Consider the following 27,209-nt stretch of genomic DNA (forward strand, 5'->3'; position numbering starts at 1 on the left):
GCTGTGTTCATCCAGTTCTACACCTTGTTATCTTACAAGGACATCCAGGTCCTTTTATATGTCAACATTTCCTCATCTATGACCATTGAACTAATATGCTGTTGTTCTGTTCTTCCGGCCAAAGTGGATAATGATCATGGATTTAATAGAGTTTGATTGCTACAATTAATCAGCAAATCCTACACTGTTACATGATCTAGCTACCAACACGATAGAAAGTCAATCAAACTTTTATTATCTGGCAGTTCCTGTGTTCCTATGAAAAGCCTCCAATTCCATTAAAAACTTCCCCTGTCGGGCAGAAGATACAGAAGTTTGAACACACAAATACACACCAACAGGTTCAAGAACAGCTTCTTCCCTGCTATTATTAGACTGCTGAACCGACCTCTCTAATTTCAAATCTAATGTTGATCTTGCTTTTGTGCATCTCCTGTGCAATGTAACCTGAATGCCTCATTCTAAGCACCCCACAATCTATATGTCCTTGTTTGCTATGATCAGCCTACACAGGTCACAAAACAAAGCTTGTCACTGTACTTAGGCCCATTGAACTACAGTAAATCAAATCACATCAAAATTCAGATTTGGGACGAGAAACAAATACTGGTGAACAAAATCAAAGAAAGTGTTTCAGGAGAAATCAGGTAACCACAATGAGTAAAATTCAGATGGTCTACTAGATTAGTATTTGTTCTGCCTGAGCTACTATGTGGTGCCAACCTTTGCGGTGAGTAAGTGGGAAGAAATAGAGTTTGAAAAAGTTTTATGTGTCCTGTGGTTCAGCTCCATCATCCAGTGGACATGGTGCCCTCCACATCTGCAGTACACAATCGTAACCCAATTGGAAACTGAATTATGGGCAAGCCCACAGACTTGAAAAGGTTGCTTTAAGAAGGGCAGTCCAGCATTACTTTTCCTTTTGGAAATCTAACAACATTCATCTTGCCGGTGACTTCCCACTGAATGATCGATCATAGAATGTAGAACTATACAGCATAGGAACGGCAACTTCAGCCCACCATGTTGTGCCAAACATGATGCCAAACGAAACTAATCCCTTCTGCGTGCACTTGGTCCTTATCCTCCATTCCTTGCATATTCACGTGTTTATCTAAAAGCCTGTTAAACGCACCTAATGTACCTGCCTCCACCACCACCCCTGGCAGCGCATTCCAGACTCTTAACACTCTGTAAAAAACCTGCCCCTCACATCTCCTTTGAACTTTCCCCCTCTCACATTAAAGCATGCCCCTAGTTTTAGACATTTCAACTCTGGGAAAAAGATTCTGACCGTCAACCCTATCTATGCATCTCATAATTTCATCGACTTCTATCAAGTCTCCCCTCAGCCTCTGACGCTCCAGAGAAAACAACCCGAGCTTTTCTAGCCTCTCCTTATAACTAGTACCCTGTAACCCAGGCACCATCCTGGTAAACCTCTTCTGCACCCTCTCCAATGTCTCCATATCCTTCCTGTAATGTGGCAACCGGAACTGAATGCAATACTCTAAACATGGCCTAACCAAAGATCGATCGAAAGAAAACTGTTAACTCTCACCTGATTATCTTCTGCTCCTGAGGGTCATATAGAGAGATGAAGAGCTCAGCTTCCTCTCCAATTTTACAGACAAAATTGCGGACCCAGATGAACAGAGCGTTGGTGGGCGAAGAGGTTAAGCGAGCAAACCGATTGTATTCACTCTGGTTCTGAAACTGTGAAAAGGGCAGAAATATTAACATCAACATCAGACTGCTGTCCCCGGTCATACTAACAAGCAAAATTAGATGTGCGTTATTTTCATAAGTGGGGAGTGATGGCCTAATGGTAATATCACTGGACTGTTAATTCACAGACCCAGATAAGGCTCTGGGGACCCGATGGCAGATGGCGAAATTCGAAGTCAATAAAAATATGTGGAATTAAGAATCTAATGATGACCATGAATCCACTGCCGATTGTCGGAAAAACCCACCTGGTTCACTAATGCCCTTTAGGGAAGGAAACTGCCATCCTTACCTGGTCTGGCCTACATGTGACTCCAGACCCACAGCAATGTGGTTAACTCTTAACCACCCTCTGGGCAATTAGGGATGGGCAATAAATGCTGTCTGGTCAGCAATGCCCTCATCCCGTGAATGAATAAAGGAATTCTCAGCGGTTCAAAATTTAAACTATTCAAATGGTGCATTGACACTGTGAGTTAAAATGCCCACTTCTAGTAAGTGACTCATTTTCTTTGTGATAGACTCATTTTCAGCTGTGACAAGTCGTATTTTTAAATAATATTAAATTAATGCCTGTTTGTGATGATCAATGACAACTTCACATTCTGTGAAACACAAATGAGTTTGAGCTGAAACTTGGTGTAGTGATGGAGTCTTGCGGATGGGGAAGGGGTGTGACTTTTCAAAACAGATCCAATTTTGTTGGTGCAGTTTATGATCGAATTGTCAGCTGAACCTGGAATAACACCACCACCACCACAATGACTCTGACTTCCCACCGAAGACCGAGTCAGCACTGGATTCTTGTGGTGGGAGCCAAAAATTTACAGCATAACAAAAATTCAAGTAGCACTTTCACTAAGCACCTCTTTAACGGTACCAAGTGGTCTAGGTTGAGCTCTTGCTCCTATTGCAAACCCTTTTGTAGAATGTTCAATTCAGACATTTCATTCCAGGACAAACCTCCTTGTCCTAGTCAGATTTCCCTCTTCTGGTTTATCCTTTACCTACATTACAACAGTCATGATTTTCCAAAGCTAATTGGCTTTTAAATGGGGTCTGATGGTCATGGAAAGCATTATATACGGGCAATTTTTTTTATTTGATTTGTTCTTTTTCCCCACTTTGTTTCATGTGCAGGCGTATCAAAGATGTGTCACCAATCCAATTTTGAAAGCTTGTTGGTTTTGACTGCTGATAATAATCATTGCCACCGAGTCAGAATACAGGCTCAAGGCACACACCGGGACTTAATCCACTAACCTAAACTAACATTATAGTCTAATTCGAGCGAATGCTACACTATCACAGCTTCTGATGAACAATGAGCCACTTTATCATGTGGAAAGTGTCACATGGCAAAATTCAAGGAAGACAAGTGTAGATTTTCAAGTTTCTTTGGTAAGCATTTGTTAGTTAGCATACAGTCATAGCAATATATAGCACGGAAACAGATCCTTCAGTCCACCCCGTTTACGCCAACCAGATATCCTATGTAAATTTAGTCCCATTTGCCAGCATTTGGCCCATATCCCTCTGAACGCTTCCTATTCCTATACCCATCCAAATGCCTTTTAAATGTTGTAATCGTACCATGTGCACTAAAATCATATTAACTATTTATTTATTGCATTGATTAAAGGTTGCCTATTATACTCATGCTAATAAACAAGTGACTCCAGTTTCAGAGTAATTGTTTTTATTCAGTCATCGGATGTGGGCGTCTCTGGCTGCCCATCCCTAATTACCCCTTGAGAAGGTAGCACCTCGTACACACTGCTGATTTTTTTTATTCGTTCAAGGATGAAGGCACTACTGGCTAGGCCAGCATTTATTGTCCATCCTTAATTTTCCAGTGGACAGTTTAGTCAGCCTGGAGTCACATGCAGGCCAGACCAGGTAAGGATGGCAGTTTCCTTCCCTAAAGGACATTAGTGAACCAGATAGGGGGTTTCCTGATAATCAGCAATTCGGGGTCATCATTAGACTCCTAATTCCAGATTTTTATTGAATTCAAAATCCAAAATCTGCCATGGTGGGATTCATACCCAAGTCCCCAGAAAATTGCCTGGGTTGCTGGATTAACAGTCCAGCGATAATGCCACTGGGACATCACCTCCCCTCATATATTGTTACTGAGCATCCATGATGATTTACTGAACATTTGTAGATGTGACATCAATCATGTGGGCTGCTTTGTCCTGGATGGTGTCAAGCTTCTTGAGTGTTGTTGGAGATGCAGCCATCCAGGCAAATGAGGAATATTCCATCACACTCCTGACTTGTGCCTTGTAGCTCGTGTATAGGCTTTGGGAGTCAGGAGACAAGTTACTAACTGCAGTGTTCCTAGCCTCTGACCTGGTCTTGAAGCTACTGTGCTTATTTAGCAAGTCCACTTGAGTTTCTGGTCAAGAGTAAGCCCAAGCATGTCAACAGTGGGGACTTGAGTGATGGTAAGGCCATTCAATATCATAGAGCAGTGGTTAGGTCATGCGGCACAAATCTTACTTGTTACTTGTCAATTAAATGCTTTGGAACATTCCTTGGTTGGTAAATTCAGGCACTTCTTTCAATTTGTCCTTTTTCTACTCAAGATTCTTGCTCATCACAGTAGCTATCAAATCAAATGTAAGAGACACTCAGGTTTTCAATGGTCTTGTTGGTCCTTCAAGGAGGAACCATTTCTGCTTTTACAAGTTACTGGATATTCAATCAAAAGCAGGTTTCTTCCTACATCCAGCTACATTTTCATAAAGATCCATTTGACAAGATTCTAGCTTCCCAATTCTACTAATGACAAATTGTTTTCCCAATTCCAATACATTCTGGTGAGCAATATCTCACAGTAGCAAGCTCCTGTTGAGAGATTTTCCATGGATAATATAAGTAACACATGTTTGTAGACTTTCAGAGACTGATTATTAGTGAAAACATTGTATACACCTCAATTTTAATCTTCCAATTTCCATGATTAAGGAACCGTTCCCTTCAAACGATAAAACTGTTAATAAAGGAAGACAGAGAAACACCAGGGATGTATAGCCCGATTAGCCGAACATCTGTTGTCCAAAAGTAACGGGAGTCTATTTGTAAGGATTGGGTAACTAAACAACTTGAAAATTTTAAAAGACAGCCAGTATTAATTTGAAAAAGAGAGGTCACATGCCTGACAAATCGCATTGAATCAGTGCAGAGAAAACAGAATTAATGTTTCAAGTCCAGAGACTCTTTCCACTCTGAAGAAAGGTAACTGTTTTCTGCTCACAGATGCTGCCAGACCTATTGAGTTTATATAGCAATTTCTGTTTCTTTCCTTCAGATTTCCGGTGTCTGCAGTTCTGTTTTCTCTCATTCAATCTTGTTTTGAAGAGGTGATTAGTATAATGGTCAGGAGAATGTCTTTGGATGTTAGTTGCGTGGACTTCCAGAGGCATTTGATAAAAGATGACTGATTAAAGTGGATGCTCACAGAACTGAAAGCAACCGAGTGACCTAACTAGATAGTTGGCTGAATGGCAGAAGGCAGAGATTAGGAATAATGGGCATGTGCTGTAAAAGGCAAAGTGTGCTGTGAAGACCTGTGTTGGGCCCTTAACAATTCACCATATGTATTAATAACTCAACTGATGGAATGGGAAAGCCACAGGGATAGAGGGAAACTAATTTTGTCTATAAACCTAAGCCAGACCTTTCAGGAGTAAAGCTTGGAACCATAGAGCATATTCGAGGTTTGATGCCTTTTTCAAGGAATGGAAAAATCATGCTAGATTTGTTCCTCATTTTAACTCAGAAGTTGATAGATTTTTATGCAGCAACAGTGTGAAGAGATATGAGCAAAGATGGACATATCACAGAATCAGTACAGTCCAGAAGGAGGCCATTCGGCCCACTGTGTCTGTACCAGCTCTTCAAATGAACATCATTACCTCATGCAAATCCCTGGCTTTCTCCCAATCCTGTTGCACATTATTTCTACCCAAATAATCATTCAAAACCCTCTTAAATGTTTCAATTGAACCTGCCTCCACCATATGTCCACACAATGCATTCCATACCCAACCACTCTTTGACTGAATATGTTTTCCATCACCTCACATTCACTGTTTCTCTTGTACAGAGTTAGGATATAGATCGCATTCCCATTGAATGGCAGAACAGGCTGGAGGAAATAAATGATTGGTTATGATTACTGTGATGAAAACATTCTGGAAATAGGTTGGCATTCGTGGAGAAAAACAGTTAATGTTTCAGGCTCCTGGCCTCCAGTTGGTGCCAGGGTTTTGTGGGGGAGGGGGAAGCGGTCACAGAGAACAAGCTGGTTGCCATGTGGACCCTATGCACAATGCAATTCTGGAAAGTTTGACCTCTTACCGTCTCCTCCCTCATTAATTCTGTGATGTGATGGGTAGCCTTCTTGTGTGCTCGGAATAAGCTGATGATACTTGTCTGATCCGGATCAAGAATATTTCCATTCTCGTCTCTAACCACAAGATCCAATTCCAGCATCCTGAAACAGAACGAGATGATGAACTGGGAAACAGTCTCATCGAAGGTACAGAAGTGAGAGTGGACTTGTTTTGTTCTTGGCTTTTGGGGCAATAAATGATCACTTGGAGCATATTAACAAAACATTAGGGGCTTACTCAACTTTGTATTAATCATCTCTGAGCCAAGCCCAGCTTTCAGTGAGATCCCATAATATATAAAAAAAACCACTCTCAAGGTCAGATCATACATGGTTGACCCATCAGGTGGAATTGACCAAAATTTCAGGTAGCTTTTTTTTTGTCTTCATCATCTGGGAATCTGACACAGCAAATGATGTCTCTTTTTGGAAGCAACTAAATTTCTATTCCATTTATTTACTATTGAAATGTACTTACTGATAATGGAAGCACATTGAGAATACAGTAGGTTTTTAATACATTTCCTTTACTCAGATCCCAACCCACCCAGCTTCCCCAGTCCAAGCCATTACCAATATTTGACACACTTGGAAATTCTAAAGTTAAAATCTTCTAATAAGACATGAAACTTTAAATCCAGAGCCAGGCCATTCAGGACAGAAGCTTTCTTATACTTCTCGATATAAAGGAAGTGCAGAACTCTCAGAAAAAGCAATAGAGTCCAAGCTCAAGTCATCATTTTCAATCTGAAAGGGATAGGGACTCATTCACTAAAGGTATAAAACAATATGATGCCAAGGCAGGCAGATGGATTGCAAATAAATAGGTGATGATCTGATTGAAAGTCATAATGGGTTTGAACAGCCCACTATTATTCCTATAGCAGCCGGTAACGACCAGCTAAGTATCTGGTATGAGTTCACTAGGTTGATTGGATGGCTGGTTTCGAATATATAATGACACCAACAGCACAGCCTCAAATCCCATCCCCACAGGGGAGGGAACAAGGTGTAGAGCTGGATGAACACAGCAGGCCAAGCAGCACCAGAGGAGCAGGAAGGCTGACGTTTCGGGCCTAAACCCTTCTTCAGAGGAGGTGATGGCCTAGTGGTATTATCGCTGGACTGTTAATCCAGAGACCCAGGGACCTGGGTTCGAATCCTGCCATGACAGATGGTGGAATTTGAATTCAATAAATATCTGGAATTAGAGTCTAATGATGACCATGAATCCATTGTCGATTGTCAGGAAAAACCCGTCTGGTTCACTAATGTCCTTTAGGGAAGGAAACTGCCATCCTCACCTGGTCTGGCCTACATGTGACTCCAGACCCACAGCAATGTGGTTGACTCTGAACTGCCCTCTGGGCAATTAGGGATGGGCAATGCTGCCTAGCCAGCGACACCCTCATCCTGTGAATGAATAAAGAAATAAAATGCTGAGATCACCATGAAGGTCCCTCCTTCTTGACCTCTCCTCTCGTTTGAGGCATGGTGACTCTCAGGTTAAACCACCATCAGTCGGTTCTCTTCTATGAGGAACACATCCCAATGGGACTATGGTGACTTTTACTTACTAATTGCTAACTACATTAGTATGAGACTGGAGTCACATTAAGGCCAGGCCAAGTAAGGGAAGGCATCCTGACCTAACAGACCTTAGCGAACCAGCTGAATATTAACAACAATCTGTCAGATTCACGGTCACTAAGCCAGCTATTTATTGCTGCTAAATTAAACAGAATTCATTTTCTCACACACTGCCGTGGTGGAATTATTCAGGATTCATTGTCATGATCAGCTCTGGTAACATCAACCACTACATCACTGTACTCTTAAAGGGGAGATTAATTCACTCAAATGCGTCAAAGCAGGCTGTAACTACAAAAAGAAAACACAAACTTCAAACATACTTGTTGCCAAAGTCTATTTTTGTGGTGACTTCTTGCTTCAGTTCCTTCAGTTCATCCTGTGGCAGTGTTCCTGACAGAAGTTGGGATCTCCTGTCCATTAAGTCGCACATCATTGAAGTAACTTGCCGAAACTTGGAAATCTGACCAGTCTGAAATAAGCCCCCCCAAAAAAAAGACACGATTAATGGACATCAAAATAAAGCAGACAACTTTGGATGCTGAACCTATGAAACAAACAAACACAGAAATTGCTTGAGAAATTCAGCAGCTCTGCCAACATTCGTGGAGAGAAAACAGAATAACATTTTCTGTCCTGTGAGCCTTCTTCAGAACGGTTAATGGGCATGCTTACAATTGGGGTTCCTGTTAGATTCAATTGCAAGATTAAAAGGAGTATCCTTGTCTTGAGTTTTTTTTTAACAGCCTTAATGGGAAGAAAATAAAAATGAAAATTATTCTGAATGGTAATCAAACCTTGGTGAGGCTCCATCTGACTTGCCGTGTAGGTTTCTGATCTCACTATTCCAAAGAGGGCACAGAAAGTGCTAAAGCAATTCACAAGGTTGAGTTATCATCATTCAAAGGTACATGCATCCCCTCAAACTTCTCTATATTAAATCCCATATGCCACTTATCTGCCCATTCTGCTTGCCTATCGATGTCATACTGCAGACAATTCATATGATCCTCACTATTTGCTACATCTCCCTAATCCTAGTGGTATCATTGGCAAATTTTGAAAATTTACCCTGCATTCTCAGATCCACCAAGCTTACAAAAAAAAGGCATTAGTCCTATTAATGACCCTTAAAAGACAGCACTATCCACTAGCCTTCAGTCTGAAAAAATATTATTTGCTAAGACTTGCTGCTTTCTGTACTTAAGAGCACTCTTTTTAGTCAATTGATAACTGATTCTCCTACAAATCTTTTCAGAAGCTTTTTGTGTGTTACTTCATCAAATGCTATCCTAAAATCAATATAAATCACATTCCTTTCATCAACCCTGTCTGTAACTTCATCAAAGTATGATCTGCATTATACAAATTCATCCCGGCTCTCTTTAATTAACTCTAATGTCTCCAAGTACAGATTCATTGTGTGATTCTGTTTATAAGGAGACTTCATGCCATTTATCAGAATAGATAAGCAGCAGGTCAGTTCATGCTATGTTACATGATACAACACTCCTGTAACAAGAGCTCTGAGTTTCCAATGATAATGGTGCTGAAACCATGAACATTCTGCATTATTGCTCCATTGAAACTTACAGCATCTTCCAGGAGACCGCACGAGTGTAAAATATTATGAAAATCCAAAAGGTATTCTGACGTTTCTGTTCTCCTTCAGAGGAAGATGGGCAATTGTTAAGTCACCCAGACTGCAGCCCAACATCAATCAATGAATTGGAAAAACTTCCATCATTATACTGTCAGTTTCACTGGAAAAGCTCATTACGCATAGAACATTCACCCAACATTTTCTGGATATGCTCACTGCCCTGAAAAGCTCGTTTTATGTTTGTAGAATCTCAAATTTCTTCTTAATGACAAAAACATCCAGATACATTTGGTTTAATTGTTTTTAAAGTTTGTGATTAAGGTCATATTAAATGCTGGAGCAGGCTCAAGGGGCTTAACTGTCTATTTCTGCTCCTAGTTCTTGTGTCCTAAGGTCAGTTGGAGATGGATGATCACTGCTGTGCTTCCCAACAGCTCATACATTCCAAGACCGAAGAATAAGTAGCTTTCCCTTTAACCCCACCAATCAAAATCATTAATTTTGCTATCTGGACTTTGAAATTAACAGTGAAGAGTAATTCCTGCTTTTAACTTCTTGATTTGCTGTCTGTGAGAATACATCAATGTGATTGACTGAGCACTCTTTTTGAGACATCACTGCTGCTGGATGTTTGGTGTCACATCTAAACTGTTGTTGGAATGGAGAATTCACACCATTGAGATCGCGGTGGTTCATCCATGAAATCAGCAGCAAGTGGTCTTACTCCACAACCGACTGCAAAATCGAAATCCAATAAAACAGCCCAATAAGGCACAGCATCACTTAATTTAATGACAGTAACAGCACATGAGATCCATTTCATTTAAATATTTTTATCTATAAAAATGAATTAGAAATGCAGATCAAATTGCATTAGTGTCATCTCACAGAAAAAAAAAGTCAGAATTGCAAATTACCTCAAAAATTCTCAGATTGACTGCAAGGCAAAAGTTATAATTAAGCTCTTAGCACTAATTAAGCTGGTATTCATGTCTCAGTATGTCATTCGACTGTAATCAGTTAATATAGAACAGGGCAGCTGCAGTCTCTGAAACATTTCTGTCTGCTAATTCTCACATTACATTTTTAATTGGCCTTTTTGTAAGGAAGCACTTGAGGGGTTGTGAATCTCATTACTTTTCTTCTGCAAAAAAAAAAATAGGCTGGCATCATGTCGATGCTTCAGAAAGTGTGCACAACAAAGGAAGTGATGATGTTAAATGATTAAATCTCAGTGGCCTTGAACAGCTCACTGTTGGTGAATTACTGCTGCTTGCTTTTTTTGGCCGTGTCACAGTATCTGATGTCAGCTGTGGGCAGCCTGTCGAAGGTAACAGATCTCATCCCCCTCTCCCAAACTCCTTTGGAATCGATCTTCATCAATCCTTGTTTAAACAGGAAACCTTGCTTTCCCATTTTCCAGTCACCTAATTCATTGGCTTTTCTTTATTGCTTAATGAAAGATTGTTAACCAAATTAGCAAAGAAAATTGTACCCCTTTCTTTGGGACAGTTTGGCTTGACATCAATCACACTGAGAGACTGAAGAAGATGGGTTAATTTTCTGGTAATGGAGAAGGTTGAGTGGACAGTTAATAAACAGCAGTTTTGGTTCGTTATTTAAGGGAAGATGGCTCACAAACAACTTAACTTTCTTTTTCACTTTACATCAATGATTTAGACTGGGGCAGCATGGTGGCACAGTGGTTAGCACTGCTGCCTTACAGCACCAAGGACCCAGGTTCAATTTCACCCTTGGGCAATTGTCTGTGTGGAGTTTGCACACTCTCCCCATGTGAGCAAGGGTTCCCTCCAGGTGCTCTGGTTTCCTCCCACAGTCCAAAGATGTGCAGGTTAGGTGAATTGGCCATGCTAAATTGCTCCTTTTTATCCAAGGATGTCCAGGCTAGGTGCATGAGCCATGGGAAATGCAAGGTTACAGGGGATAGGGTAGGGTTTGGGTCTGGGGGGGAGTGGGGAGGCTTGGTATGGACTGGATGGAATTCTATGATTCTGGAAGATAAGGGGAGCGAAGGCACAGGAGTTAAATTCACCAAGAGAGGGAAGTAAGTGAGTTGTGAAGGAGACTGCAGACAGATAAACATTTGGAAGACAGCATATAATGTGGGAAAATGTGAAATTGCTCACTTTGGCTGGAAGAGTGATGAGGCACAGTATCACTTAAATGGAGAATGACTGTAGAATTCTGAGGTGCAGAGGGATTTTTGAGCATGAATCACAGGAAGGTAGTTCCAAGTACAGTACAAATTCAACATGGCTAATGAGATGATCTCCTTTTTGTTATGGGAGGAGTTGGACATAAAAGACACTATGTTTAGGTTATGCCAAGCATTAGCAACAGCGCATCTCAAACACACAGTGTAGTCCTGATTTCCTAATTTAAGGAAGAACGTAAATACATTGGAAGTGATCAGAGGAGGTTTACTAGGTTGATACCCAGAATGTCTTATGAAGATGGATTGAAGTGTGTTTGTTTTCACTGGAATTTAGAGGAGTGAGAGGTGACTTGATGGAAGTGTATAAGCTCTTGAATGGTCTTAACAAGAAAAGGGTAGACGTGAATTAGGAGGCACTTTTTCTCTCAGACAGTTGTGCAAGGTTAGAACACTTTGCCTCAGAGGCTGGTGAAGTGGGGTCCATAAGACCATAAGATATAGGAGCAGAATTCGACCATTCAGCCCATCAGGTTTGCTCCAGCATTTGATCATGGATGATATGTTTCTTAACCCCATTCTCCACACTTCTCCCCGTAGCCTCATGAAACAAGAACCTATCATTAAACATTTTAAAGATAGAGATAGATAGATTTTTAGAGTCACAGAGTTGTAGAGATGTACAGCACAGAAACAAACACTTCAGTCCAACATGCCTACGCTGACCAGATACCCTAAATAAATCCAGTCCCATTTGCCAGCATTTGGCCCATATCCCTCTGAACTCTTCCTATTTATATATCCATCCAGATGCGTATTAAATATTGTAATTGTACCAGCCTCTACCGCCTCATCTGGCAGCTCATTTCGTACATGTGCCACTCTCTGTGGGAAAAAGTTGCCCCTTAAGTCCCTTTTAAATCTTTCCCCTCTCACCTTAAACCTATACCCTCTAGTTTTGGACTCCCCTGCCCTGGGGAAATGACCTTGACTATTCACTGTATCCATGCCCCTCATGGTTTTGTAAACATCTGTAATGTCACCCCTCAGCCTCTGATGCTCCAGAGAAAACAGCCCCAGACTATTAAGCCTCTCCCTATAGCTCAAACCCTCTAACCCTGGCAACAGCCTTGTAACTCTTTTCTGCACCCTTTCAAGTTTAAAAACATCTTTCCTACAGCAGGGAAACCAGAACTGAACAGAGTATTCCAAAAGAGGCCTCACCAATGCCCTGTACAGCCACAACATAACCTCTCAACTCCGATACTCAATGCCTTGACCAATAAAGGCAAGTGTACTAAATGCTTTCTTCACTACCCTGTCTATCTGCGACTCCACTTCCAAGGAACTATGAACCTCCACCCCAAGGTCTATTTTTGACATGCAAGGGATTCAAACATTCTTGGGGGAAGATGGAAGTGTGGCATTCGATACACAAACAGATCAGCCATGATCTTATTGAGTGATGCAGAAGTGCTGAATGACTCATTCCTGCTCCTAATTCACACGTGCATGCTAGACATGTACAAAGCCTTGAGGGTTTTTTAAGGAGTAATCAGTAGGACGGATGGAAAGCAGAGGACTTGGATTTAAAGTAATTGGACAGAGGGCCAGAAGGGAGATGGGTAAATTTTATTTTATTTTAAGTAGTAGGTTATTATGATCTACAATGTACTACCTGCGCAGTATATTCTGCACTAAATTTTCAAGGGAAATTGGATAAATATTTGATGGGGAGAAAATTGCCAAGACGCAAGAAAGAGCAGGGGATTAAAATAGTTTGAGCCCTTCATAGGAAATGAGGAAATAGAATCAGGAATAGGTAATTTGGACCCCTCGAGTCTGCACTGCCATTCAATTAGATACTGGTTGACATCCGACCACAATGTTGTTTTCCTCCAGTGTCCTCATGTCTTTGCTGTTTAGAAAACTATCAATTTCTGTCTTGAACACACACAATGACTTTGAAAACAGCCAGCACAGTCATGAAAGCTTGAGTGACTTCCTTCTGTGTTGTAAGTTCTATGCTTTTAAATTTAGGTGCCTCTCTCCCCTTGATCAGATTGGTGAACGGAGACTACTTTTATTCAGTCCTGGGACGTGGGCGTCTCTGGCTGGGTCAACATTTATTGCCCATCCCGAATGTTCATTGAGAATGTCCATTTGAAGTAGGTAGACCCACAGTGCTGCTAGAAAGGGAGTTGCTGAATTTTGACCCACTGAAGGGACAGCAATATATTTCTAAATTGGGATGGTGAGTGGCTTGGAGGGGAACTTGCGGGTGGTGGTGTTTCCATGTATCTGCTGCCCTTGACCTTCTAGATGGTGGTGGGTTTGGAAGGTGTTGTCTAAGGAGCCTTGATAAATTTTTTGCAATGCATGTTGTAGGTAGTACACACTGCTGCTACTGAACATCGATGGTAGAGGCAATGAATGCTTCCAGATGTGGTGTTAATCATGTGGGCTGCTTTGTCCTGGATGCTGTCAAGCATTTTTGTTGTTAGAGATGCACTCATCTAAGCCAACGCTGTGGCAGACACCTGCCTTCAATACAAATTTAGTTCAGTTGCTGCTTTAACAAGAACTCCGTCAAATAAAAACATCAATTTGTCAAAGATGATCTTCCTTTTGAGTTAGATTGTTTGGATTTTAAGTTGTTTTCTGTCAATTCAGAACCCCTGTATTTGTTACATGGCATGACCCACATCATTAATCTTACCTGTTTGTAAACTCATGAAGATAGGAAATTCTCTACTAGGGAATCCAATGCCAATGTCACAGTTGAGCTTAATATTCACAAGAACATAATTTGTTGCTGTTTGGGACCAGTGCAGCGAAAAACCAATTCATCTCCCCAGCTATAATAGGCTACCATCACATTGATTTGACAAAGTCTTGATTTAGTCCGAATTCCAAAACGGTTATTCAGCACTAATTGAGATTCAGATGCTGGAATATAGGAAATCCAAGTGTCCCCAAAATTAAGGATAAGACCCAGAGCCACTGCAGATTAAAAAAAGTTTTCTTCCGTATCTAGCAACCATTACAATCCATCAGTATTTTGCAATATCCATAAACTATTAATATGCTCAGCCAGCCAGGGACTAAGTGTGAAGACTAAAAGTGGTCGTTCTTTTTTGATTGAATTCCGTACAGCTAGATCTATGTATGTGTGAATCTCATTTCGATTTATCTATTGTCATGTGTATTACAAATACATGAAAAGTGTCATTTTAGTATCACCGCTGTCCATCGCCAGCTTGAAATACAGAAACTAAAGCAAGACACAATATAAAGCCAAAAACTAAAACAATAGAGTTCATCTTCACATTACCTTCTTGTTACAGTTCACAACAATCATTGTCACCACTGTTATTAGACTTCTGAATGGACTTCTCAAATTTCAAAACTAATGTTGATCTTGCTTTTTGTGCACCTTCTTTGCAGCCATAAAATTGTATTCCTCACTCTGATCAATCACCGTCTGGTCTTTGTATGTTATGATCTGCCTGAACTGCACGTAAAATAAAATTTTTCACTGTACCTAGGTATCTGTGACAATAATAAATCAAATCAAATCAAATCTCTGTGCTTCCTATTCATTCATTGGGAACACCTCACCACCTTTCCTGGCTCTGCACAATTTCTAATTGCTCTTCCATCATTAGAAACCCTCCTTCTGTCTTTTGATAGGAAAGACTGGTTCACCCTCCAGACTGATGATTCCACAATTCCCCAACGAACCTATTTGTCATCCCCAACTGGTTGCACTTCACCAAGGCACTCATTATTAGAACCACCTTCTTCTTTCAAAGTGCTCTACATGTGTTGTAGAAGAAATGAGGAGTTGTTTGACACTAACTTAAAGAAGGAAGGCCTGCATTTATATAGTGCCTTTCACAGGATTCCTCAGAATCCTCTGAAATATAGTCATTGTTGCATTGTGGAAAATGCAACAATCTTTAATCATTCATGGGATGAGGGCATAACTGGCCAGGCAGCATTTATTGCCCATCCCTAATTGCTCAGAATGCCCAGACTCTTGTCAACCACCTTGCTGTGGGTCTGGAGTCACATGTCGGCCAGACCTGGGAAGGATGGCAGTTTCCTTCCCTAAAGGACATTAGTGAACCAGCTGGGTTTTTCCCAACAATCGGCAATCATTAGATTCTTATGTCACCGATACACCCAAATTAGATTTATCGACAGGACATCTCAAGGAACTATCCTTAGGAACGATGTTCTTCGGGTTGGAAGGCCAGTGATTTATTGCAGCATTAAATGTAGGCAGTTCTGGGGAGATCTGAGTTGACACCACCGGAAATGAAACACGCACCAACTATGAAGTCTCAGTAATATTCATATTCAGGCTGCTCCTGCTTTGGTTGAATAACACCAGCCACCACGTTTGAAAAATAATGAATTCCATGAAGTGCACTGAGATATTTCAGCAATGTGATAAGGGAATAAATGAATTCATAGACTTTATTTTTTCTTTAAGGACAACGGAAAGAGAGATAATCGGAGTCTTGGAGCTAATGCAGAGAAGCAGAAAAGAAACAGCTTACGAATATTAAAGCTATCATGAAGAGGTAACAAAGTGCGCTGACACAAACCTAACACAAGCCAGCAATTGATATGCATTTATTGCCCATTCCTAACTGTCCATGAGATGGTTGCAGTAAGCTAATTTCTTGAGCCATGTGGGGTAGATTTTCCCATTGAGCTGTTGCAGAAGTGATTCCAGGTTTCAGGAGTGGGTTCCAAGAGAAAAACCCAATGACAGTGAAGGAACAAAGTCAGAAGTCCAACGACACCAGGTTATAGTCCAACAGGTTAATTTGAAATGACAAGCTTTCGGAGTGCTGCTCCTTTGCCTGGTGAAGTGGAGGGAAGTGCACAGGCACAGAATTTATATGCAGAGAGATAATGGCAAGTAATGGCAAATAAGTTCTCTGCCATTTCCACCACCTACAATCCAAACCCACAACCAAAGATATATTTCCCTCCCACCCCTATCTGCCTTTCGTAAGGACCACTCTTTCCACGACTCCCTCGTCCACTCCAGACTCCCCACTAACCTCAGCACACCCGGCACCTTTCCCTGCAACCGCAGGAAGTGCTACACCTGCCCCTACATCTCCACCCTCACCTTCATTCTAGGCACCAAACAAACCTTTCATATCAGACAGAGGTTAGCCTGCACATCCATCAATGTGGTCTATTGCATCTGCAGGTCCCGGTGTGACCTCCTGTACATCGGTGAGACCAAGCGGAGGCTCGGAGGCCGCTTTGTACAGCATCTGCACTCTGTTCACGACAAACGACAACACCTTCCAGTCGTGAATCATTTCAACTCCCCCTCCCATCCCTGCGTGACATGTCCATCCTGGGCCTCCTCCAGTGTCACAATGACACCATCCGCAAACTGGAGGGGCAGCACCTCATATTCTGCCTCGGGAGCCTGCAGCCCGATGGCCTAAATGTGGATTTTAACAGTTTCAAAATCTCCCCACACCCAGCCTCATCCCATGACCAATCCTCCCTCTCATCCCCGCCTCCTTGACCTGACACAACCTGTCCAAATTCTCTCCCACCTATCCGCTCCTCCCACCTCACTGACCAATCCCCACCACTGTCTACCTGCAATCACCTATCACTATCCCATCTACCTTCCCCAGCCCCATCCCTCCTCTCTATTTATTTTGGAGCTCCCTTCCCCCTCCCCCATTTCTGAAGAAGGATCCCGACTCAAAACATCGACTTTCCTGCTCCTCTGATGCTGCCTGGCCTGCTGCGTTCCTCCAGCTCCACACCGTGTTATCCCACAATGCAATGAGCTTTTTAAAAATCAACAATGGACCAAATAATGAGATTTTGAGAACAGTAACCAAAAGTTTGACCTGTTAGATGAGCTTGAAGAATAATCTTTAAGGAAGAGGTAGAGGTAGAGGTGCAGAGGAGCTGTGGGGTGCTGGTGCTGCTGTGGTAACATCACAGGACTGGTAGTTTGGAGAGGTAAGCTAATCCTTCAGGAGTCATGGGTTCAAATCCTGCCATAGTAGATGGTGAAAATTGAACTCAATTTTTAAAAATCCAGAATTAGCAGCTGTTTTAATGGCGACCGCGTAACAAATGTTGTTTTTAAAAAGTTGTGCTTGACAATGCCCTTTAGGGAAGGAAATCTGTCAGTTTTAGCTGGGTTGGCTTACGTGTGACTCCAGAACCATCAAGTGTGGTTAGCTCTTAACTGCTGTTTGAAATGGCCTAGCAAGCCATTCAGTTCAAGGGACAGTCAAGGATGCACAATAAACACTGGCCCAGCCAGCAATGCCAACATCCAATTGATTCTTTAAAAAATCCAGGTAATAGAACCTGAGCAGCTAAAGGCATGGCTGCCAATGATGGATTATAGGGAAGTGCATAAGGCTTCAGAATGGAAAATTCTGAGGAAGTTATGGAGCTGGAGGAAGTGATGAAATTAAAAATGAGTCTATGAAGAGAGCTGCAAAACGTAGAACACAGAACTGTACAGCACAGGAACGGGCCCTTTGGCCCACAACATGGTGCCAAACATGACGCCATTAATTCCTTCTGCTTGCCCTTGCTCCATATCCCTCCATTCCTTGCATATTCATGCATTTATCTAACAGTCCCTTAAACACCTCTGTCGTACCTGCCTCCACCACCACCCCTGGCAGCACATTCCAGACTCCTATCACTCAGTAGAAAATCTGCCCCTCGCATCTCCTTTGAACTTTCCCCCTCTCACATTAAAGCATTCCCCCTAGTTTTAGACATTTCAACTCTGGGAAAAAGATTCTGACTGTTAGCCCTATCTATGCATCTCATAATTTTATAGACTTCTATCAAGCCTCCCCTCAGCCTCTGCCACTCCAGAGAAAACAACCCAAGTTTTTCTAGCCTCTCCTTATTAGCTCATACCCTCTTATCCAGGCAGCATCCTGGTAAACCTCGTCTGCACCCTCTCCAAAGCTTCCACATCTTTCCTGTAATGTAGCAATACAATGTTCTAAATGTGGCCTAATCAAAGTCTTTTAAAGCTGCAAAATGACATCCTGACTCTTGTACTCAATTCCTTGACCAAAAAAGGTAAGCATGCCATATGTCTTCTTTACCACTCTATGTGCTTGCGTGGCCACTTTCAGGGAGCTATGGACTTGAACCGCATGATGCCTCTATGCATCAGTACTGTTCAGAGTCTTGTCATTAACTTTTCCTTCAGATTTGATCTCCCAAAGTGCAGCATCTCACACGTACCTGGATTAAACTCCAGGTGACAGTTAACTGAAGACTGTAAGGCAATATGATCCACATGATCAATGAACAGGATTTGGTGTGAGATCAAAAAACAAGCAGTATAGTTTGAGATTAGCTGAAGATTATGGAGCACAGAAGATAAGAGGCTGGCCTGAAGAACACTGCAATAGTCAAATCTTGAGATAACAAAGTCATGGAAGAGAATGTCAGCAGGAATTGGATTGAGTCAAGGAAGAAGGTGATTGATGTAAAAGGTGGATGATGTCTTTGTAATGGAGAGGATATGGAGTCAGCAGCTCAGGATGGAGTTGTGTAGGCTATTGGATTACAGTCTGCTTCAAACTGTGAAGGGAGCACCTTAAAAATGTGATAGGTGCACAGAGGATGAAATTGTGCTTCCTTGAAGATGAGATTTCAGATATGCAATCCAGTAACAAAAAAGGCAGTGCAGTTAGTGGAGAAGCAAAACTGAAAATTGACCCTATGCCTTCAGATGGAATGGGTAGAGTGACCTAGTAATTAATACAAAATGACTAAAGATGGTTTATTCGATGTGTGGAGGAGGAAGACGGGCCTTTACTGTGATGCAAGAAAAAAGTGAGGTAAAAGACTTGGAAGATGAAAAAAGGATGGCTCAGTTGTCTTTGACAAGTCAGGGAGAACATTGGGTGCAATATGGCCTGGTCATAACACAGAGGGGGTAGTTTGCTGCCTTGAAGAAGACCATTTTCTTGTTGTAATCACAGTGGAAGCATAGAGTCATAGAGATATGCAGCACAGAAACAGACTCATCGGTCTAACTCATCCATGTCAACCAGATATTCTAAACAGATCTTGTCCTATTTGCCAGCATTTGGCCCCTATCCCTCTAAACCCTTCCTATTCAAATACCCATCCAGATGCCTTTTAAATATTGTAAATTCACCAGCCTCCACCACTTCCTCTGTTAGCACATTCCTTACATGCATCACCCTCTGTGCCCCTCAGGTCACTTTTAAATCTTTCCCCTCTCACCTTAAACCTATGCCCCTCCAGTTTTTGACTCCTCTACCCTGGGAAAAAATGACTTTGGCTATTCACCATATCCATGCCCCTCACAATTTTATAAACATTTCATTTAGTTTACATAATTAAGATTGGCACTCTTTTGCTACTGTGGTAATGACTGTTGGGAAAACCAATTACTTCTGCATCAGAGTAGCTAGCACCTTGTCTATTTACCCTATCTATGCCCCTCATGATTTTATAAACCTCTAAAAGGTCACCCCTCAGCCTCCGATGCTCCAGGGAAAATAATCTCCGTCTATGCAGCCTCGTCCTATATCTCAAAACCTTCAAATCTGACAACATCCTTGTAAGTCTCTTGTGAACCCTTTCAAGTTTCACAACATCCTTCCCACAGCAGGGAGACTAGAATTCCATGCAGTATTCCAATGGTGGCCTAACCAATATCCTGTACAGCCACAAAATGACTTTCCAACTCCTATACTCAACGCACTATACTCACTATCCTGTCTACCTGCAACTCCATTTTCAAGGAACTATGAACCTGCACTCCAAGGTCTCTTTGCTCAGCAACACTCCCCAGGACCTTACCATTAAGGTGTATAAGACCTGCCCTGATTTGCCTTTGGATCAGAGTGATCCTGATGTCGGCGTGGCAGAAAGATGGAGTTAAGAGACAATATTATGCGCAAAAGCTTTAGTATGGATAAGATACCTGGAGGTGGGACAACTGTTTTGATGTGTTAAAACAGTGAATTGGATAAGATTTATTGAAAAGCAATGGGTTTTTTGGATTATAGAAACATAGAAAATAGTAGCAATAATACACTATTCGGTCCTTTTCTCCACCATTCATTTTGATCATCCAATTCAAAATCTTGTTCCTGATTTCCCCATATCCTTTGATGCCTTTAGTCCCAAGTACTATATCCAACTCTTACTTGAAATGATATAATGTTTTGGTCTTGACTGCTTTCTATGGACCAAATTGTTATCCTGTCTCAAAACTTTCTTCTCTTCTTGCCATCCTAAGACATGCAAAGACACGTGGCAAATGGCTTCGCTAATTTTCACATACAGTTGAGACAGGTATGCATCTTGGTTATTGTGTAGGGATATCCCTTTAAGAGATCAATATGCAAATTGCCAAGTAGTCAGATGTCATCACATGAGCACAGGCTTTCTGCTCTGCAGCACCCAAGACACAGGCTGTGTCTGGAGATCACTCTGTACCTCATATAATTAGTTTAGCTGTAAATAATGGCATGGTTAATGGCATGCTGGTTTCATAGTGGGATGATTTGAGTATTGATGTAAGGATGTCTTATTGCAGTTATCCAGGGCCTTGGTGAGGCCACACCTTGACTATTGTGTGCAGTTTCCTAAGTCTGAGGAAGGACATCTTTATTCATTAATGGGATGAGGGTGTCACTGGCCAGGCAGCATTTATTGCCCAGCCCTAATTGCCCAGAGGGCAGTTCAGAGTCAACCACATTGCTGTGGGTCTGGAGTCACATGTAGGACAGACCAGGTAAGGATGGCAGTTTCCTTCCCTAAAGGGCATTAGTGAACCAGATGGGTTTTTCTGACAATCAACAATGGATTCATGGTCATCACTAGATTCTTAATTCCAGATATTTTACTGAATTCAAATTCCACCATCTGCTGTGGTGGGATTCGAACCTGGGTCCCCAGAATGTTATCTAGGTCTCTGGATTAACAGTCCAGCAATAATACACTAGGTGATTGCCTCCCATTCTTGCTAATGAGGGAGTCCAGTGAATTTCTGGGATGGCAGAACTGAGAAATGAAGAAAGACTGGATCGACAGGGCTTGTACTCACTGGAATTTAGAAGAATGAGGGGGGAGTCTCATAGAAACATATAAAATCTTAATGGTACTGGACAGGCTAGATAAGGGAAGAATGTTGCTGATGTTGGGCAAGTCCAGAACTAGGGTTCACAGTCTAAGAATAAAGGGTAAGCCATTCAGGACTGAGATGAGGAAGAATTTCTTCACCCACAGAGCTGTGAACCTGTGGAATTCTCTGGCACAGAAAGCTGTTGGGGCCAGTGTGTTAGATATATTCAAGAGGGAGCTGGACATGGCCCTTGCGGCCAAAGAGATCAAGGGATACGGAGAGAAAGTGGGAATGGGCTACAGCCATGATCCTATTGAATGGTGGTGCAGGCTTGAAGGGCTGAATGGCCTACTCCTGCACCTATTTTCTATGTTTCTACGTTGCAACGTAATAAATCCACCAGTGATTTACAAGTAAATAGAACCTTATTGAAGTTACATTTGGGCAGGGTTATATTCCTGGAATTTGTAATGTTAGGGAGTGATTTCATTGAAAATTTCTGTGTACTAAGAGGTACAGATAACAGAACTTTGCTGCCTGGAGAAACTAGCATCAGGGACACAGTTGAAAAATTATAGGCAGGCCTTTAAGAAGTGAAGCAGGAACTGTTTATACTCACAAGGGATGACAAAAGTTTGGAAGTCTCATCAACAGCCCCAGTAGCAGGGGCAAGACAAGGCAGTTACGGTTTTAAATAGTTACATCGTAGATTAATCACAATCTTATTGAGGGGTGATGCAAGTAGCTAATGGCTAACTCCAGTTAGGTTGGTTAACTCTGGTTAACTGAAATGGCCAACTCCTGCCCCTATATCCCATCAGTCAACATCTAAATGTTTGTTGCTTTTGATACTTTAAGGCCAGAAATTGCTGTCAGTAATATTATTGTTGCGTCTGATACATTTCTTCCTGTTATTTTTATTTCCAAAGCTTTAACTCCATTAAAAAAATACACCTTAAAACAGCTGACATAGCAATGCCATGGGAACGCATTTGACACTTTGTCATCGTGAACATGCCAACAACTTCAAATCTGATTCACCCTCTTTCCTTAGCCAGAAAAGGTGCACTGGAAATAAAACTATTTCACACCACGTTTATTTTACAGAAAATTCTGCTTGAAAATAAAACATTAGCTCTGATTTCTCTCTGAGGGGCATAGATAAGGCTGACGAGTGAACTTATAGAGGTTTATAAAATCATGAGAGGCATGGATAGGGTAAATAGCAAAGGTCTTTTCATTAGGATGGGGGAGTTCAAATCTGGGAGCATAATTTTAAGGTGAGAGGAGAAAGTTTAAAAGGTACCTGAAGGGCAACTTAGAGTCATCCATGCCGACCACATATCCTAAATAAATCTTGTCTCATTTGCCGCCATTTGGCCCATATCCCCCAAACCATTCCTATTGATATACCCGTGCAGATGCCTTTTAAATATTATAATTGTACCAGCCCCCACCACTTCCACTGGCATCTGATTCCAAACATGCACCGCCCTCTGTGAGAAAAAGTTGCCCCTTAGATCCCTTTTAAATCTTTCCCCTCTAATCACAAACCTATGCCCTCCAGTTTTGGACTCCTCCATTTTGGGGAAAACACTTTGTTCATTTACCCTATCAATGTCCCTCATGGTTTTATAAACCTCTGTAAGGTTACCCCCCAACTTCCAACGCTCCAGGTAAAATAGCCTCAGCCTATTCAGCCCCTCCCTATAGCTCAAACCCTCCAACCCTGGCAACACCCCTGTAAATCTTTTCTGAACCCTTTCAAGTTTCACAACATCCTTCCTATAGCAAGGAGACCAGAATTGCATGAAGTATTCCAATGGTGGCCTAACCAATGTCCTGTACAGCCGCAATATGACCTCCCAACTCCTATACTCAATGCACTGACCAATGAAGGCAAGCATTCCAAACACCTTCTTCATTGGCCTACCTGCCTGCAACTCCACTTTCAAGGAACTATGAACCTACACTCCAAGGCCTCTTTGTTCAGCAACACTCCCCAGGACCTTGCCATTAAGTGGATAAGTCCTTTCCAAAATGCAGCACCTCACATTTTTCACTCAAAGGGTGGTTTTTATGTGGAATGAACTACCAGAGGAAGTGGAGATGCAGGTACAATTACAACATTTAAAAGACATTCGGACAGGCACATGGATAGGAAAGGTTCAGAGAGATAAGGACCAAATGCAGGCAAATGGGACTAGTTTAGTTTGGGAAACTTAGTCATCATGGACGGGTTGGATTGAAGGGTCTATTTCCAAGCTGTATAACTCTATGACTACTTATCGAGAAGAACAGGATGAGGGAAAAGGATGTGCTATAGGCTAAAGCTATGTTGTTGCCTTCTAGGATCTATTGAATGTTAATATTTTTAATTATTATGAATGTCACTCCTATGTGGATGCTATTTGCTCCATGGTAAAAGGAATTGGTTTTCCCATCAGTCATTACCACAGTAACAAAGAGTGTCAAACACAATTGTGTAAACTAAATAAAATCATGTGGGGCATGGATAAGGTGAATCGCCAAAGTCATTTTTCCAGAGTAGGGGAGTCCAAAACTAGAGGGCATAGGTTTAAGGTGAGAGAGCTAAGATTTAAAAGGGACCTATGGGGCACACAGGGTGGTGCATGTGTGGAATGAGCTGCCAGAGGAAGTGGTGGAGGCTGGTACAATTACAACATTTAAAAGGCACCTGGATGGGTACATGAATAGGAAGGGTTTAGAGGGATTCATGCCAAATGCTGGCAAATGGGACGAGATTAATTTAGGATCTCTAGTTGGCATGGACAAGTTGCACCGAAGGGTATGTTTCTGTGCTGTCCAAATCTGTGGACTCGATAACTACCTGTGACCAGAAACCTGAAACTACAAGCTTTCAATGCTACACAAAAAAGCCATTTGCTGACACTCATCCTTCATCTTGCCTGTGGTATTTTCTCACATGACCACTGCTGGTCACCTTGCAATACATGCTCCCTTTACCTACATGCACCTGGAGGTAAGGGTTTTCTCAAGATAGTTCATTGACACTACTCATTGTTTGTCTTTGATTTTTCTTCAGCATATCTAATGATAGAAAATATGCCACTGTAGGAAGGGAGACAGTGGTAACATCACTGTGCGAGTAAGACAGAGCTCCATGCTTTCTGATATGTGACTTCGATCATCAATTGCCCAGCCAGCTGTTCAGAATCAACCACATTGTTGAGGGTGTGGAGTTACATGTAAGCCAGACCAGGTGAGGATGGCAGATTTCCTTCCCTAAAGGAGATTAGTGAACCAGATGAGTTTTTCCAACAATTGATAGTGATTACATAGTTAATATTTGGCTAGCTTATTCTTTATTGAATTCAAATTCCACCATCTGCCAGGATGGAATTTGAACCCACATCCCCAGAACATAAAACAAAACAAAACAAAGAACCATGAATGCTAGAAATCAGAAACAAAAGCAGAAATTGCTGGTGAAACTCAGAACTAGAAGGATCACTGGACACAATACATTAACTCTGATTTCTCTCCACATATGCTGCCAGACCTGCTGAATTTTTCCAGCAATTTCTGTTTCAGTCCCTGGATCATTAACCTGGTGTTCTGGATTACTAGTCCAGTGACACACTCTTCTCTCAATCTTAGAGACTATCAACTCATCTTAAAAACATCCCTGTCTCTGTTTCCTTTGTGGCAGGAGGAAATAATGGCCAAGATGTTAGTGCAAATGAAGTTTAGTTGCACCTTCCAACCCCTCTGATAAATTTTGAACATTTCAGTCCGCTCCTTCAACTGATCCAACCAGTCTTGGCAGCGTTCAAACTGCCTTTTAACAAAGCTGATTGCCTGATATTGATCATTTCCAATCCAGTGAGCAAACTTGATTTTTTTTTTGTAAATGCGAACAAGCTGAGATATGTTTTGCTGACTGTTGAAAGTACTGATTGAAGGGATGTGTTGGATGGTTAGATGGTATTGATCCATGGATTAGAAGGGGAGGGATGTGATTGGTCCTAATGACTTTTCATGTTGGCAAAAATTCTTCCCTTCCTTGATTCATATTGAAATACGTTCAGCCCAGCTGATGTACTCTGGCCTCATTAAGCTCCACTAATTTTTCTCAATTCTTATTCTTTTATTCATTCCTTGCTAATTTGTTTATCCAACTCCTTTGGAGCAGCACAGTGTCTCAGTGATTAGCAGTGCTGTCTCACAGCACACGGACCTGGGTTTGATTCCAGACTTGGGCGACTGTCAGTGTGGAATTTGCACATTCTCCCCAAATCTGTGAGGGTTTGCTCCGGTTTCCTCCCACAGTCCAAAAATGTGCAGGTTAGATGGATTGGCCATGCTAAATTGCCCGCAGTGTCCAGGGATATGCAGCCTAGGTGGATTTTCAGTTGTTTCAGCGGCGGGAGTCCGGGAGGAGGCGCGAGGGCAGCCTGGGAAGGTGAGCTTTTCGTTTATAAAAGTCTTACCTCGCGTGACTCCATTTTTGGAGTAAGTGAGGTAATATATTTGGGCGGTTGCTTTACCCGAAACACTACCCAGGTAGTGTCTCCCACCCATCCTCCTCCTCTAACCAAAAAAAATGTTCTGAGCACTGATTTAGTAAGGCTACTAGTTTTTTGTTTTTTGTTTACTTGTCTGTTTGGGAATTCAGAACAGTGGGAATGGATGTTAGGGCAGTTGTATGCTCCTCCTGTAGAATGTGGGAGGTAAGGGTCACCACTAGTGTCCCCACTGACTTCATCTGCGGGAAGTGCACCCAACTCCAGCTCCTCGGAAACCGTGTTAGGGAACTGGAGCTGGAGCTGGATGAACTTCGGATCATTCGGGAGGCTGAGGGGGTAATTGAGAGGAGTTACGGGGAGGTAGTCACACCTCAGGTACAGGAAAAAAGTAGATGGGTTACAGGCAGGGGACGGAAAGGGAACAGGCAGACAGTGCAGGGATCCCCTGTGGCCATTCCCCTCAAAAACAAGTATACCGTTTTGGATACTGTTGGGGGGGACGACTTACCAGGGGTAAGCCATGGGGTACCGGTCTCTGGCACAGAGTCTGTCCCTGTTGCTCAGAAGGGAAGGGGGGAGAGGAGGAGAGCATTAGTCACTGGGGACTCCATAGTTAGAGGGACAGATAGGAGATTCTGTGGGAACGAGAGAGACTCATGGTTGGCGTGTTGCCTTCCAGGTGCCAGGGTCCGTGATGTTTCGGATCGTGTTTTCGGGATCCTTAAGGGGGAGGGGCAGCAGCCCCAAGTCGTGGTCCACATAGGCACCAACGACATAGGTAGGAAAAGGGATGGGGACGTAAGGCAGAAAGTCAAGGAGCTAGGGTGGAAGCTTAGAGCTAGAACAAACAGAGTTGTTATCTCTGGTTTGTTACCCGTGCCACGTGCTAGCGAGGCGAGGAATAGGGAGAGAGAGCAGTTGAACACGTGGCTACAAGGCTGGTGCAGGAGGGAGGGATTCAGATACCTGGATAATTGGGGCTCATTCTGGGGTAGGTGGGACCTCTACAAACGGGATGGTCTACACCTGAACCGGAGGGGTACCAATATCCT

The 27,209-nt window shown here is 42.2% G+C and overlaps 1 protein-coding gene across 1 annotated transcript in view; it reads right to left on the reverse strand.

The window, feature by feature from the left end:
- LOC109931733 (dedicator of cytokinesis protein 1-like) overlaps nucleotides 1-27,209 on the reverse strand; it is a 1,067,415-nt gene that overhangs the window by 910,840 nt on the left and 129,366 nt on the right. The window contains exons 6-8 of the mRNA XM_048601800.1: nucleotides 8,047-8,195; nucleotides 6,100-6,235; nucleotides 1,562-1,716 (exon numbers count right to left, since the gene is read on the reverse strand). Of these exons, the coding sequence (XP_048457757.1) occupies nucleotides 1,562-1,716; nucleotides 6,100-6,235; nucleotides 8,047-8,195 (440 nt within the window). The remainder of the gene's footprint in view (nucleotides 1-1,561; nucleotides 1,717-6,099; nucleotides 6,236-8,046; nucleotides 8,196-27,209) is intronic.

The sequence above is a fragment of the Rhincodon typus genome, chromosome 1, assembly GCF_021869965.1.
Source record: "Rhincodon typus isolate 14 chromosome 1, sRhiTyp1.1, whole genome shotgun sequence".
NCBI lineage: Eukaryota > Metazoa > Chordata > Chondrichthyes > Orectolobiformes > Rhincodontidae > Rhincodon > Rhincodon typus.